The sequence below is a fragment of the Ambystoma mexicanum genome, chromosome 6q (genome assembly GCF_040938575.1).
Source record: "Ambystoma mexicanum isolate Mex_15411 chromosome 6q, UKY_AmexF1_1, whole genome shotgun sequence".
NCBI classification, from domain to species: Eukaryota; Metazoa; Chordata; class Amphibia; order Caudata; family Ambystomatidae; genus Ambystoma; species Ambystoma mexicanum.
Genome location: NC_090937.1, coordinates 1,527,914,865 through 1,527,931,394, shown reverse-complemented (window position 1 = coordinate 1,527,931,394; position 16,530 = coordinate 1,527,914,865). Strand labels below are relative to the sequence as shown.

The window sequence follows — 16,530 nt, the reverse complement described above, 5'->3', positions numbered from 1 at the left end:
TCTGCCTCATAGTGGCTTCAAGATTCGGGTGCAACCCACGAGGTGTAGAGTTTAGGGATTGCCACGTATGCTACCTCAAGGGGTCACACCAGGTAACGGGTGGCTTCCATCCACCCCCAGCTCGCTTATAAAATTACTTAATCAGAATCATATTTATTGCAAATTGTTGAATGCCATGTTTTACGTTTCTTTGTTGATCCCTGCAGTATCAATTTTGATTGCCGACTAGAAGTGGCAGCTATAAACCTCCAAGCATCCTTGGGTGTTGGGGACAGTGGATACGTGTGTGTGCGTGTGTGCGTGCGTGCATGCAGGTGTGCTGTGTCTGTGGGTCAGTGACAATGTAAGATCCTTGTCCACTGATTTCTGCCCTTTTTGTTTGGGCATTTTTTTCTATCCCTGGAACATTTAGTAAATCATCTGTGGGTGGAATTGGGTGCTACCATGGTTGTAAGTTAGTGAGCGCATGGATTTACACTCAAAGCAATACTCCTTAGTGCAGTGATGATTATGCATTGTGCTGTATAATTGAATGCGAAAAAAAGGAAAACTAAGTTTTGCTAAACAAATTCAACATTTCAATCTTGGTTGAATATAATTTTCATTAATGTATTGTAGCTCCTCTTTCAGTGGAAGATAATGCATGCTGAGCTTGTATTAGTATAACAGCATCAGTTATTATGTGAGCAAGAAGTACATTTTCTTTCTTTATTATGTCGGGTTATATGCCAAATAATTAATTATGAACTTACTTTTTTCTTTAAAGGCCACCACTGAAAATTGGCCTGAGCATGTTCTCCGCCGCTCTCAAAGCCAGACCTATACAAAGGACCACGACAAAAAAGTGGAAGAACGGCCAGCAGCAAACACAGATATTATTCCCAGTGTCAATGATGATGATGATGAAGAGGAGGAGGAGCAGCCGAGCAAACCAGGAGTGCTGTCCTCGATAAGAAATAGAAACCTGCTGGATGGAAATCCTGCCAACCAGCTGCTATTCAGCACATGTTCATCCTTTAGTTCGTCGCAGCTTCAATTAAGTGAAAGCTCTCAAGAACCTTCACGACGAGCCACATCATCAAGTGGGCAAACAGCAGAGTGTGATCCAGGTTATGGAAACGTGGGGGGTGCAGTGCAGCAGAATGAGTCGGATGAAGGGAGCAAAGATGATTCCAGGAGCAGCGCCTACACAGTAAGAGATGACCCACTAATGATAAGCGCCGCCAGTGGGAATTGTCCAGAACATGTTCTCCGCCACCCTCAAAACCAGACCTTTTCAAAGGACCACGACAAAAAAGTGGATGAACGGCCAGCAGAAAACGCAGATATTATTCCCAGTGTTGATGATGATGATGATGAAGAGGAGGAGGAGGAGGAGCAGCCCAGCAAACCAGGAGTGGTAAGAAATATAAACCTGCTGGATGGAAATCCAGCCAACCAGCCGCTATACGGCACAGGCGAAGCACCGCTTGGGTCATGCTTTAGTACGTCGCTGCTTCACTTAAGTGAAAGCACTCAAGAACCTTCACGACGAGCCACATCATCAAATGGGCAACCAGCAGAGTGTGATACAGGGTATGGAAACGTGGGGGGTCCAGTGGAGCAGAATGAGTCGAATGAAGGGAGCAGAAATGATTCTGGGAACAGCGTGTACACAGCAAGAGATGACCCACTAATGATAAGCGATATCTCTACAGAGTGCCTACCCTTTGAGAAGAAAGAGCCAGAAGAAGTTCACTACTCTTTTCCCTCTTCAGTGGGGAGCAGAAGTATTGGTGTAGCACAAAGAGATCATCTTGAAAACACTGCAAGGCCTCCTCTTTCAAGCAACATATCTGATCATTTTGATGACGGATCCAGTATGTACGATACACGGAGCTACCAATTAAATTTTTTGAACAATCCTAGTATTGTCAATTACAATGCCAATGACATAGACCGCTCCTCTAACGTAACTCCATCTCGTGGGACTGAAGCACCAAGAAATGATGATGACTTAACTAGAAATAGCGCTTACTATCATTACTATCTTCCAGCTGCTACGTTTGCACTTGTTGGTCTTTTCCTTCTATACAAATCTTGACAAAAGTATCTTGTAATGTTATAATGCACACTCAACTGTGCCTATGGTACCCCAGCCAGAAACCGCACTAAATCAAAAGATAAATGATTCCTTTCCAGGATTCTCACACATTAACATTAGTAATAAACCAGACATATTATGTAGTTCCAACTTGTATTTGTATGTAAAAGTACAATAAATAAGCAAGTACCTACACAGTTGGATTAATGCTGCTCAGTGCACCGGCAATGCACAGTGGATAATAAACTCATATACGTACATTTAAATAGTTTGCATTGATAATCAAAATATCTGTTTGTTCTTCTAAGAAACAAAACATCAAAAGTTAACCAGATTGGTAATGGGATCTTTCGAATATGTAGGTTGGTGTTTATTCCTTTTAAAAGCCATCACTATTTATAGCTGTAAATAACATATTGTAAACGTAAGAGCTCAAAATCATGGCCAAATTTTAGCCGCAAATTGAGTTTGAAATTTTTCTGCTCCCTCTGAAGTAGATAATAGGTTGCATCAATTACTGCAAAACTCATCTTAAAAAGAATTGTTGCTAAATATGTCACAAGCACAATTTTTCAATATTCTTTTCACAAGCAACTATGTTTGTTAACATGCTTGATATGTTTATTTTTATGTAAAACAAAAGAAATAAATGGTATTCATTTATGTTAAAAAAGAAGATTAAGTAAACCTGATAGAGACCCTGAACCAAATATACTTTGTTCATGCATTTTCTTTTCTGTATCAGCTGGCTGTCAACTCATCCCTGTTTCTTTCTCCAGCAGTGTTTTCAGTACTCCTGCATCCTCTTCCCTCCATCCTGATGGGGTCGTGTCCAAGTGGGACTGGACTAGAGCCTTTTTATGCAATAAACATTAATTCTGAAAAAGCAAGCCATGAGGCTCACATGGCAACTGCCATGCTCTACTCAGCAGCAGTTGACCATGCCCTCTGGCTTTGCCTGCCAGTCCTTGTCTCCACGATAGCAGGACTAGGAGACCTTTTCACGGCTCCCTTGTGCTTTCTCAGTTTCACATCTTATCAATTGTTTTTTTCTTGTTCTACCACTAATCCATCTGCTTATGCCACAGAATTCTTTTGACTGTGGCGGTTTAGGGCAATAGGTATGTAAATGGCACCTTGCCCATTCTTTTAGTCTGGGATCCCACAAGTAAACTCTGATCCAGGGATTCCTGTCTGGATTTCATGCAAAGTGCAGGGAATCCAAAGTCTCTCAGCTGGATTCCGTAGGCTACACTGAACCCTCTTTTTCTACACTGGATGCCCCTGAGAGCGCCACGACCTAACTATTTTGACTCGCATTCCCCTGTCGGTACCAGGGAACAGAGTGCTACCCCTGACCTTTTTAAACTGTTGTCAGATTCACAGTATGATTCGTCTGAGGTACCCCCAGAACCCACTCAGTGTGAGGTTGTAGTGAGGAATATTTTTCCGGTATCAGACTTGAGCTTTCCTACTTCTGCCTTCACCACCTCGGTCGAGTAGACCTCTGCCTTACTATTGCAATTGTTTACTCCCAATCATCCCTCCTTTCAAATAGATGTTTGGGCCTTACCCCTTATTTGGTTCTTACTCATTTGGATCACTATCCTGCAATCAAACTCTGTGTACCCCACCATGTATTACACTGATATAGAAATACAGTTCCCTAATACTGCCACTCATATGGCCTGTATCTGCAACATGTTGACGTATTCTCTACATGCTCTTTGATGATATTAGATTTCGGTCACTGGGGAATAAGTGTTTTTCTCAAGAATGTATGCCACATCTATGTTCTTACAGGGGTGACACCAGCAGTTTGCTGATCGAAAAGGTAGGTCTCAAATGCTCTAAAAGTCCATGATGAAGACCTTTAATGATTATGGATTAAATATGTTGAGATTATGGCAGTGTCCAAGAGGCACTTAGATTGACAATACATACATTGGTTGTCCGTCTCGTAGCTTTTAGCATGTCCAGAGTGTTACAGTAGGACTCAATTAACTAATTCTGATGGCTACAGTATAGGTTAGTTCTAGTGAGCACACACATACATACAGAATGTTGACAGGGTTTATCACCAATCTTTACAGCATATGTTTCTCTTGGTAGGAAGCGCATGGGCTCGCCACTTTAGGGAAACAGCCTTTCACTTTATAAATATGGTCAGATGGATACTTCTAGAATACTGGAACACCCCCACCGCACTATTGGCTAGCCCTGTGATGATTCGTTGCACCACTGTGGAGTCAGATGCATGAAGCTTGACTCCAGCTTCATTGTACGCTTGAAGGTTAGCATTGTAGAGGGCACCAGCATTTTAGCTTTATAACTGTACTAAGCATTATATGTTCTCACTTTCATATTTCAATGTGGAGTTTGCTGAAGACCTGCCCTCAGATCATCAATCCCAGTTTTGGATCAGGGCTGAGGTATGTGAAAACAGATCACCATTGAATTTCTGGAGTCCACACTGCACCACGGTAACTGCCTCTGGAGGAATGTCTATTGGACTCAGTGTGTACCATCAGGTATGCTTGAAAGCCACCAAAATTCAAACCGATGTACAAGAGGTGTTGGATTTTCTCTTTGACAGGATAGACTTTTTCCACTCCACCACCGGAGCCAATAAACAAGCTTCCTCAACTCCGAAATTGCTTGTTGTGTTGACAAAACAGCCAGTGAAATCCTGTTAGCCTGCCCCCAGTCGGAACAGGAGTGATCTCTCTCACCACACATGTGACCTGAACAAGGAACACTCAAAATGTACACCTTATACTGTTCTTGACAAGTTTTGTTTCATCTGACCACACAACAAAGTGCGGCATTCTGATCCCTAAGATTGACATCCTCCCTGGTCCTCCTCCTCCTCAGTTAGCCCCAGACCAGAGAGACCCACTGGAGCAGGGAGCCATGGCAGCTACACAGGCAATGCACATATACAGCTACAGTGGTGCAAGTGGTACTTAGCTGGTAGATCTCATGGGGAGAGTAATCCTCCATGGGACCAGTGACAATCATTTTGGGAGAATGCGGTATTCCCCACCTTCCTATCTGCCCCTCCTTCCTTTAATACCACTCAATACCTTATAGTTTCCCACACTTACATTCATCTTTGTAGAGTTCAGGAAGTTGAGTCTCAAGAAAATACTGAGACAAAGAAGAATGAAACTGAACTCTATAGAGATCAGAAGTTCAGTACTATGATGAGGAGGAGCGGGGGAGCAATGCAGACTATTGATGTGAACCAAAAGATGCGGTCTTGTTGTTGGAGACTGCCTATTTGCGGAATAAAAATTAGAAGATGGACTAACTCGGGTGTCAAGCCTGCCCCGGAAGAACCAAGAGCGAAGTTTGAATGCTACAACGGTGGAACCACAGGAAGAAGCTGTAAACCGGGAAAATGTTGGAACAAATGCACCGTCCGCAGAGGTGCTGGCACGAATCAGCAGACCCAGGCAAGCGAGAGAGTGCCCAAGTGCAGGTAACACTTGGGATGCCTCCTGGTGCCAAGTTGTGCAGCCCGACACACTGAAGCTGAAGGGAGACGCGCAACCTGACATGCTGAAGGGAGCTGAGCAGACCGACACGCTGGAAACGAAGCAGGGTCATGCAAGACAGCGCAAGAAGGAACAAGAGAAAGCAGAAGTTTGTCCAGAGAGTGGGAAGAGCCCAAGCAGGACACCATGCTGCCGGAGCCCGGAATCAAGGTACTGTTGTTGCCTGGGTTCGTGAGAGGGGCTGTAAACGGAACAAGTGAACCCTAAGAAAGGTCAGGGACTCAAAGCAAGTAGAAGCTAATGATATGTGGGTCAAGGACCCCAAAAGGAGTATAAGGACAAACAATGCACCACATCAGTATCACGCTTAGCAGGAGAGTGAACAAAGTGTATTGGAAGGCCGATGTAAATGGCTCTAGGCTCAAGGGAATTACAGAAGCCTAGTCGAGTTGTAGACAAGTACAAGAGGAAAGTAAAGTTGAAAAAAACTGTGTAACCTATTATATGTGGAACAGTACCTGGCAGGAGAGTACGCCAAGTCTGTTCAGTGGGACAGTGCAACACACCAGGGTCTGGGACCCATATGAAGGTGATGAAGCCCCACACAAGCAAGCCACAGGGTCAGGGACCCGCACACAACGAAGAGGTACTTCAAAGGGGCTGAGGCCCAAAGCATGTCGGGGGGAGGGGGCGGCAGATCGTGAAAGTCAAAAAGGGTCGGGGACACACACAGGATGGCCGGAACCAGTCAGGGAGAACCTGAGACAGCCCAGAAGGATCGAGACCCACATGAGAAAGTCATGGAGAGCCCAAACCAACTCAGAGGGATCTGGGACCTATGTGGAAAAGTGCAAGAGATTAAATAAGGGGATGAGGACCCACTTTAGAAGAAAGAGACATTTGCTTGAGTTCTGAATTCTACAGTCAAGTCTGGCAGGATAATGACTTGGCACCACAGTTTTGAACTGGAAACAAGGGAAAGGGACTACCCCCTTTTTGGATACTTGGGAATTGTGTCACTCATTGTGCTTTCACATCATGAACAGAACTTTGAAGGGCTGTGTCCAGTGAAGCGAGAGAAGCCCCCCACCCCCTGAATTAAGAAGATACCCTGTTTCCTCTATTCAGTTTAGAGCAAGATCGGAAATAGGTTTGGACACAGGACAGTGGGCATTTTACGTTACGGACATCCTGACAGAGTCCTTAGTATTTTATTCAGGTAGGGCAACCCCTCATAGACATAGGGAAATATAGGTTTTTCTTTCCTTTTATGTATACAAAAAAAGTCTTTGCCAACAAACAAGCCAGCACTGTGTCAGACTTTTACTTTTGCACCCTTACAGTAAGAATATACAGTACCTTGATAGCACAGTATGAGAAATAGCAGGGTACCATAGTGCAAGAACAGCAGTGAACTGGGAGCCCAGTTTGACAAATAGCGGATGCAGGTATATAGTGACAGAATAGAGTTGCGCTCAGAGCCCAGTGTGATGAATAGCAGGTGTGAACCTAATACTTGCATAGAAGCATGATGGAAGATTAGCATGAAAAATAGCAGCGGTGTCTAGCTACAGAATAGATGTCCACCGAGAGCACTATATGAGAAATAGCATGGTTAGCTATTGTAACAGAGGCACGCTCTGAAGCATAGTGCAAAGTGTGGCTTGGCCTAAGAGCCAAATGATGAGCCGTTCCATTAGGAAATAAATGTGTAAATAAGGCAATGTAAAGAACTGTAAATCACAGCTGTGACATAGTAAAGCAAGCTACATTTATCTTCTGTATAATAAACTGTACAAATGGTTACATATTCCTTATTTGCAAGCAAAAATAAACTAGCCAATCTCCAAGACCGTAGAGTAAACACTTTCAGCATTATTTTAAATGGGTCAGAAGGAGAAATGAGCGCTGAGAAATGAGAACTCATGGTGGCAACAGTAAAGACAGACACACACAAGTGATCACAGTTCAAGGGTGTTTATTAAAATGTATGTAGGTTGGAAATCTAAACCTAAATCTAAGATGGGAGCAAGCGTCGACCATCAAATGAAAACAAAGCAGTCCCAGTGGCATTGTGTCAAATAGAAAGGGACTATACCAAGAAACCTATTGCTAAACCTTACAACTAATACTAAAAGGTGTGGGATGGGATGGTTTTCAAGAAAAGAAAGAAGTGTTCACAAATAATATGTCAGGATGCAGCAGCTTGGGTCTCCCTTCCCCACATTTTGAGCATGAGGTAAAGTGGGATCTTGGAGCACAGTACACTCTTGAGCTTCCCCAATACGAGACAACAGTTCCACTTACAGCTATCAGGGCCATCGATGGCCAAGTTTTGTTTCTCTTGAAAGTCTCTTGCCTTCGAGGGCTTGGCGTATTCAATAACAAAACACCTGTTCCTACAACAAAAATGAAAGTTTGTTTCCTGGTTTTACTTCGGATGAGGATTCTTCACCCATGGGTCCCCCTCATCCGGGGGCTTTTTTGGAGCAGCACCCACGTGGTGCTGGCCCCCTTCTGCAGCTGGTCTCTACTTAACAATTTTACAGTTCTTGAAACTTTTCTCACTTTGCCACTCTGCGTCTTTCATTCACCACAGCCCTGTTCTTATCGGCTCTCCCTTCAACTCACCGGCTGTGATGAACCGCGTGGCTTTCCTCGTAGCTGGAGTCAAGGCCGGAACCACAAAAGCAGGAGGCTCCTCCGCTCTGGCTTATGAGCCTCGACACGCTCTGTGTACCGTTGACATCTGCTGCAACACACTTGGGCGATTGTCCTTGGTCTTACGTTTCCTTCTGTGGAAGTTTTGCGGGTCTGTGTCGAAGAGCAAGGACGCGTCTCTCCTTGTTAGCCTCTCGATATTTGCCGCCTTTCTCCTCCTCTTGAACTGCCGGGTCTGGATAGCTGTCTCATCGTGCGGTCTGCCTTGCTCATACTGCGCTCTCGTGCTCCACCTTTTATCCCTGTGGGGAAGAGAAAGGGCTGCCAGGTTTATGTGATTCTGATCAATTGCCTGACTTTGCCTAACCCTTGTTTTGGGACATGTCAGGTAAACGGATCTGGTGTTAGTCCGTTCTCTTGAGTGTCGTGCAAAAGTGTTTGTGTCGGAAAAGGGGAGGGGGCAGTGGTTTTGAATGTCCTACGTGGTGGGGTGGGGAAAAAGTGTTGAAAGAAGGGGGATACTGCATCTCACCGATCAGTGTCCCACTCTCTGAGGGCCCCCATCCAGGTGATCCTCCCTCACTGGTCCACCCCCAGGAAATAGATCCAATAGCGATGGACGTGTCCTGGCCACCTCAATGACAGATCCCTGCGGGCTAGCTAAGGAGACACCTTCAGGTTTATGACAGCGCATACAAAGCAAGCACAGTGCATGTGCGCCTCCGTTTCCGGCTATGCCCTATTTTCCAGCAGTGACAATGCAGAGGAGGGGCATGGAGCAGAGATGAGGGATCTGCTGTGCTGACTTCCTCCGTCTTGTCAGTGTGTTTCGTTTTATGCCTGTTTGAGATTTTCATGCACGGTTCATTACTGCTATAGTGTTATCTCGCAGGCCATTATCAAACTTTGGCCTTACCATTGATTGAGCCATCACGTGCACTCCTGCGGGAATCTGTACATTGGTCTCTATAGTTTAACCTGTCAAAAGGCAGGGGTATCGCATTTACATTTTTTTTTTTTTTTTTACCGTGGAAATGCTAGGAGAGACACTTTTATGATAAAGACACAAGGAAGTTGAGTCTATGATAACAGTGTCGGAATGGAGGAGAAAATAAATCTGATCCTTGGGGTTAACCTAAGGGGATCAAAGGTCCTTTGTCCACTGTCCAATTCCATGCTCTAAGGAATAATATTTGAGGGTGCTCACACCCGGAATCGTTACCCAATACACCCACAGTTTGAGTGTGTTTTAAATGCCACAGCCTGACTCATTTTTGGCCTTTACACTTAACTTCCACTAATGGTGTCTCTCTCTTAGCATCAGTATTTATGGAACCAACAATTACCGGGGAAAGAGCCTATGCTTCCACACCCATGCCCTGGGGCCACGTAGGTAATACTCTCCTTCTGAGGTACAACCATATGTTTCCGCCTACGTCGCCTTCTGGTCACTTGGATATTGTCAGAATTCCCCCCTCCCCTCTTGTTACTTTTCAGGCTGCATGTCATTATTAGCGCCCAGTCAATGGTCACTTCGACACACTACTAGCTCTTCTCCAACTACTTTAAGAATTCCATTGTCTGCTAAGCTCCAGTCTCATCAGGGTGGCAAGGTCCTGCTTTCTCTTACGCTCATATCTCGTACTAGCACTTGGGCTATAGTCTTCTCAACGATGCCTGGCTCGGGACCCCTTCTGGGTGATGGTTCCTAGCAGCTTCTTTGTACCTCTCCTACTAACCACTCTAAACCTCTATGCCTCCTGGCTTAGCTAACAGCTGTGTTCTACTTCTAATGCTCCTGATGATGGCACATCAACTCCCTGGAATGCAGACCAGTGGGCCTCTGCCTCATAGTGGCTTCAAGATTCGGGTGCAACCCACGAGGTGTAGAGTTTAGGGATTGGCACTTATGCTACCTCAAGGGGTCACACCAGGTAACGGGTGGCTTCCATCCACCCCCAGCTCGCTTATAAAATTACTTAATCAGAAACATATTTATTGCAAATTGTTGAATGCCATGTTTTACGTTTCTTTGTTGATCCCTGCAGTATCAATTTTGATTGCCGACTAGAAGTGGCAGCTATAAACCTCCAAGCATCCTTGGGTGTTGGGGACAGTGGATACGTGTGTGTGCGTGTGTGCGTGCGTGCATGCAGGTGTGCTGTGTCTGTGGGTCAGTGACAATGTAAGATCCTTGTCCACTGATTTCTGCCCTTTTTGTTTGGGCATTTTTTCTATCCCTAGAACATTTAGTAAATCATCTGTGGGTGGAATTGGGTGCTACCATGGTTGTAAGTTAGTGAGCGCATGGATTTACACTCAAAGCAATACTCCTTAGTGCAGTGATGATTATGCATTGTGCTGTATAATTGAATGCGAAAAAAAGGGAAAAAAATGGAATTTGCATTCCATGGAAAACTAAGTTTTGCTAAACAAATTCAACATTTCAATCTTGGTTGAATATAATTTTCATTAATGTATTGTAGCTCCTCTTTCAGTGGAAGATAATGCATGCTGAGCTTGTATTAGTATAACAGCATCAGTTATTATGTGAGCAAGAAGTACATTTTCTTTCTTTATTATGTCGGGTTTTATGCCAAATAATTAATTATGAACTTACTTTTTTCTTTAAAGGCCACCACTGAAAATTGGCCTGAGCATGTTCTCCGCCGCTCTCAAAGCCAGACCTATACAAAGGACCACGACAAAAAAGTGGATGAACGGCCAGCAGCAAACACAGATATTATTCCCAGTGTCAATGATGATGATGATGAAGAGGAGGAGGAGCAGCTGAGCAAACCAGGAGTGCTGTCCTCGATAAGAAATAGAAACCTGCTGGATGGAAATCCTGCCAACCAGCTGCTATTCAGCACATGTTCATCCTTAAGTTCGTCGCAGCTTCAATTAAGTGAAAGCTCTCAAGAACCTTCACGACGAGCCACATCATCAAGTGGGCAAACAGCAGAGTGTGATCCAGGTTATGGAAACGTGGGGGGTGCATTTCAGCAGAATGAGTCGGATGAAGGGAGCAAAGATGATTCCAGGAGCAGCGCCTACACAGTAAGAGATGACCCACTAATGATAAGCGCCGCCAGTGGAAATTGTCCAGAACATGTTCTCCGCCACCCTCAAAACCAGACCTTTTCAAAGGACCACGACAAAAAAGTGGATGAACGGCCAGCAGAAAACGCAGATATTATTCCCAGTGTTGATGATGATGATGATGAAGAGGAGGAGGAGGAGGAGGAGCAGCCCAGCAAACCAGGAGTGGTAAGAAATATAAACCTGCTGGATGGAAATCCAGCCAACCAGCCGCTATACGGCACAGACGAAGCACCGCTTGGGTCATGCTTTAGTACGTCGCTGCTTCACTTAAGTGAAAGCCCTCAAGAACCTTCACGACGAGCCACATCATCAAATGGGCAACCAGCAGAGTGTGATACAGGGTATGGAAACGTGGGGGGTCCAGTGCAGCAGAATGAGTCGAATGAAGGGAGCAGAAATGATTCTGGGAACAGCGTGTACACAGCAAGAGATGACCCACCAATGATAAGCGATATCTCTACACAGTGCCTACCCTTTGAGAAGAAAGAGCCAGAAGAAGTTCACTACTCTTTTCCCTCTTCAGTGGGGAGCAGAAGTATTGGTGTAGCACAAAGAGATCATCTTGAAAACACTGCAAGGCCTACTCTTTCAAGCAACATATCTGATAATTTTGATGATGGATCCAGTATGTACGATACACGGAGCTACCAATTAAATTTTTTGAACAATCCTAGTATTGTCAATTACAATGCCAATGACATAGACCGCTCCTCTAACGTAACTCCATCTCGTGGGACTGAAGCACGAAGAAATGATGATGACTTAACTAGAAATAGCGCTTACTATCATTACTATCTTCCAGCTGCTACGTTTGCACTTGTTGGTCTTTTCCTTCTATACAAATCTTGACAAAAGTATCTTGTAATGTTATAATGCACACTCAACTGTGCCTATGGTACCCCAGCCAGAAACCGCACTAAATCAAAAGATAAATGATTCCTTTCCAGGATTCTCACACATTAACATTAGTAATAAACCAGACATATTATGTAGTTCCAACTTGTATTTGTATGTAAAAGTACAATAAATAAGCAAGTACCTACACAGTTGGATTAATGCTGCTCAGTGCACCGGCAATGCACAGTGGATAATAAACTCATATACGTACATTTAAATAGTTTGCATTGATAATCAAAATATCTGTTTGTTCTTCTAAGAAACAAAACATCAAAAGTTAACCAGATTGGTAATGGGATCTTTCGAATATGTAGGTTGGTGTTTATTCCTTTTAAAAGCCATCACTATTTATAGCTGTAAATAACATATTGTAAACGTAAGAGCTCAAAATCATGGCCAAATTTTAGCCGCAAATTGAGTTTGAAATTTTTCTGCTCCCTCTGAAGTAGATAATAGGTTGCATCAATTACTGCAAAACTCATCTTAAAAAGAATTGTTGCTAAATATGTCACAAGCACAATTTTTCAATATTCTTTTCACAAGCAACTATGTTTGTTAACATGCTTGATATGTTTATTTTTATGTAAAACAAAAGAAATAAATGGTATTCATTTATGTTAAAAAAGAAGATTAAGTAAACCTGATAGAGACCCTGAACCAAATATACTTTGTTCATGCATTTTCTTTTCTGTATCAGCTGGCTGTCAACTCATCCCTGTTTCTTTCTCCAGCAGTGTTTTCAGTACTCCTGCATCCTCTTCCCTCCATCCTGATGGGGTCGTGTCCAAGTGGGACTGGACTAGAGCCTTTTTGTGCAATAAACATTAATTCTGAAAAAGCAAGCCATGAGGCTCACATGGCAACTGCCACGCTCTACTCAGCAGCAGTTGACCATGCCCTCTGGCTTTGCCTGCCAGTCCTTGTCTCCACGATAGCAGGACTAGGAGACCTTTTCACGGCTCCCTTGTGCTTTCTCAGTTTCACATCTTATCAATTGTTTTTTTCTTGTTCTACCACTAATCCATCTGCTTATGTGTTACGAAGTTCGTTGGTCGTGTAGAGTATGGACAACCCCTCTGTCCCCAAGAAACACCCTGACCGATATGTTATATGGTCAGTGTGAATATTAAGGCCACAGGTGGAAGTCCGGAAAACCAGGACGCGGGAACAGCCGGAAGAACCCCTTGAGCGCTGCAAAGCAAGATACAGTGGTTAAGCAACAAAACAGGGCCCGAATACCTCCATGTACATAAACCCCAAGTTACCAGAATACCTGTGAGAACTTGGGTCAAGGCGTAGGTCTCCTAGTTTAGGCTGGAAACGTGCTGTAGGGTAGAACAGGCAACCACCTATTTGTAGGACCGAGGTCCTAGCCAATGAAGTGCTTAAGCAAGAGGAATCCGTGGAGCAGGCGTGAGTCGGTAACAGGCAAATCCAAAAGTACTTGAAGGGTTAAGCAAGAGGAGTCCGGGGAGCAAGCCGAGGTCAGAATCAGAGCAGGTCCTTGAACAAAGAGAGAAGTCACGTGATCCGAAACTAAACAGCTGTGAAGCAACGCCTTCGGTTCACCGACTCCTTTTATCCTCGGAAGGGACGCACGTATAGTCACGTGTGACGTGACCCGAAAGCGTTGCAATGCTGCTAGGTAACCAAAGTCACGTGATCCGTAAAGCGCCGGGAAGCGCCGGTCTCCGAAAAGGACGTAAGTTCCTGAAGTGACGGAGCTTCCAGTTGATCTGCCACCGCCGTGAAGGGCGATAAACACCCGCTCCCCCAAACATGCCATGCCGTGCCCTGATGTGTGCGACGTGAGTGGGGGGCATGGTGCACGAGTGTTGGGGAGTGCGGGAAAGGGTAGGCAAGGAGGGGCGAGTGGGGAGGTGTGTCCGTGGTCTAGGAAGCGGCGTGACATTATGCCACAGAATTCTTTTGACTGTGGCGGTTTAGGGCAATAGGTATGTAAATGGCACCTTGCCCATTCTTTTAGTCTGGGATCCCACAAGTAAACTCTGATCCAGGGATTCCTGTCTGGATTTTATGCAAAGTGCAGGGAATCCAAAGTCTCTCAGCTGGATTCCGTAGGCTGCACTGAACCCTCTTTTTCTACACTGGATGCCCCTGAGAGCGCCACGACCTAACTATTTTGACTCGCATTCCCCTGTCGGTACCAGGGAACAGAGTGCTACCCCTGACCTTTTTAAACTGTTGTCAGATTCACAGTATGATTCGTCTGAGGTACCCCCAGAACCCACTCAGTGTGAGGTTGTAGTGAGGAATATTTTTCCGGTATCAGACTTAAGCTTTCCTACTTCTGCCTTCACCACCTGGGTCGAGTAGACCTCTGCCTTACTATTGCAATTGTTTACTCCCAATCATCCCTCCTTTCAAATAGATGTTTGGGCCTTACCCCTTATTTGGTTCTTACTCATTTGGATCACTATCCTACAATCAAACTCTGTGTACCCCACCATGTATTACACTGATATAGAAATACAGTTCCCTAATACTGCCACTCATATGGCCTGTATCTGCAACATGTTGACGTATTCTCTACATTCTCTTTGATGATATTAGATTTCGGTCACTGGGGAATAAGTGTTTTTCTCAAGAATGTATGCCACATCTATGTTCTTACAGGGGTGACACCAGCAGTTTGCTGATAGAAAGGTAGGTCTCAAATGCTTTAAAAGTCCATGATGAAGACCTTTAAGGATTATGGATTAAATATGTTGAGATTATGGCAGTGTCCAAGAGGCACTTAGATTGACAATACATACATTGGTTGTCCGTCTCGTAGCTTTTAGCATGTCCAGAGTGTTACAGTAGGACTCAATTAACTAATTCTGATGGCTACAGTATAGGTTAGTTCTAGTGAGCACACACATACATACAGAATGTTGATAGGGTTTATCACCAATCTTTACAGCATATGTTTCTCTTGGTAGGAAGCGCATGGGCTCGCCACTTTAGGGAAACAGCCTTTCACTTTATAAATATGGTCAGATGGATACTTCTAGAATACTGGAACACCCCCACCGCACTATTGGCTAGCCCTGTGATGATTCTTTGCACCACTGTGGAGTCAGATGCATGAAGCTTGACTCCAGCTTCATTGTACGCTTGAAGGTTAGCATTGTAGAGGGCACCAGCATTTTAGCTTTATAACTGTACTAAGCATTATATGTTCTCACTTTCATATTTCAATGTGGAGTTTGCTGAAGACCTGCCCTCAGATCATCAATCCCAGTTTTGGATCAGGGCTTAGTTATGTGAAAACAGATCACCATTGAATTTCTGGAGTCCACACTGCACCACGGTAACTGCCTCTGGAGGAATGTCTATTGGACTCAGTGTGTACCATCAGGTATGCTTGAAAGCCACCAAAATTCAAACCGATGTACAAGAGGTGTTGGATTTTCTCTTTGACAGGATAGACTTTTTCCACTCCACCACCGGAGCCAATAAACAAGCTTCCTCAACTCCAAAATTGCTTGTTGTGTTGACAAAACAGCCAGTGAAATCCTGTTAGCCTGCCCCCAGTCGGAACAGGAGTGATCTCTCTCCTTTTGGGGGTTGTAACTCTCAAGACTGATGAAATAGTCAGCAATAACATTACCCAAGTGCTCCACAGAGGTAGCAGCTAAACGCCTTCCTCTAGAAATTTCTTCTTTCAAATCTCCATATATTCAAAATCCAAAGTATGAGTCTGAGTTAATGACTCATCAAAGCCCAGTAGATGGCATATGTGTACATTTCATGGAGACATTAATGTCCCGGTAGCCGGGAAAGGTCCAGGAGATCAACAATCTCATGGAATTTTCTCCCCTCTTTTGTTGTGCCCAAAAGGAACCAGGCTGACTTGTGTGTCATCCTGTATCTATAGACCTTCATACTCTCCCTTCCCAAAGAAACGTTCAAGGTGATTACACCCACTCTGAACCATGACTCTCTTGTACCCGGGGTTTGGTTACTTGTGGTTGATCAGAAGGATAGGTACCTTCATATTCCAAGATGGCTGCCACGCAGGCAGTTCTTCAGTTTCGCACTGGGGCAGATGCAGTTTCAGTGCAGAGCCCTCCCTTTTAGTCTCAGCATGGCCCAGAGAGTGTTCACCAAGGTTATGCAACTGTCGCCTCACTCCTGAGATTCATTGGTTTTTACACGTATTCCTAAATGACTGGCTGGTTTGTACCTCCTTAAGAAGAGTCTAAAGATGTATGGTTCCTAGTATATCTGTTTTTCCAGCTGATGATGACAGCCAATCAGAAAAATCATCCCTCATCC

At 44.4% G+C, this 16,530-nt stretch overlaps 1 protein-coding gene across 1 annotated transcript in view; it reads left to right on the top strand.

Annotated features, from left to right (window-relative positions):
- Positions 1–12,908, top strand: part of LOC138516813 (uncharacterized) — a 263,771-nt gene extending 250,863 nt beyond the window's left edge. The window contains exons 8-9 of the mRNA XM_069632224.1: positions 767–1,399; positions 10,879–12,908. Of these exons, the coding sequence (XP_069488325.1) occupies positions 767–1,399; positions 10,879–12,198 (1,953 nt within the window). The 3' untranslated portion in view covers positions 12,199–12,908. The remainder of the gene's footprint in view (positions 1–766; positions 1,400–10,878) is intronic.
- Positions 12,909–16,530: the final 3,622 nt, after the last annotated feature.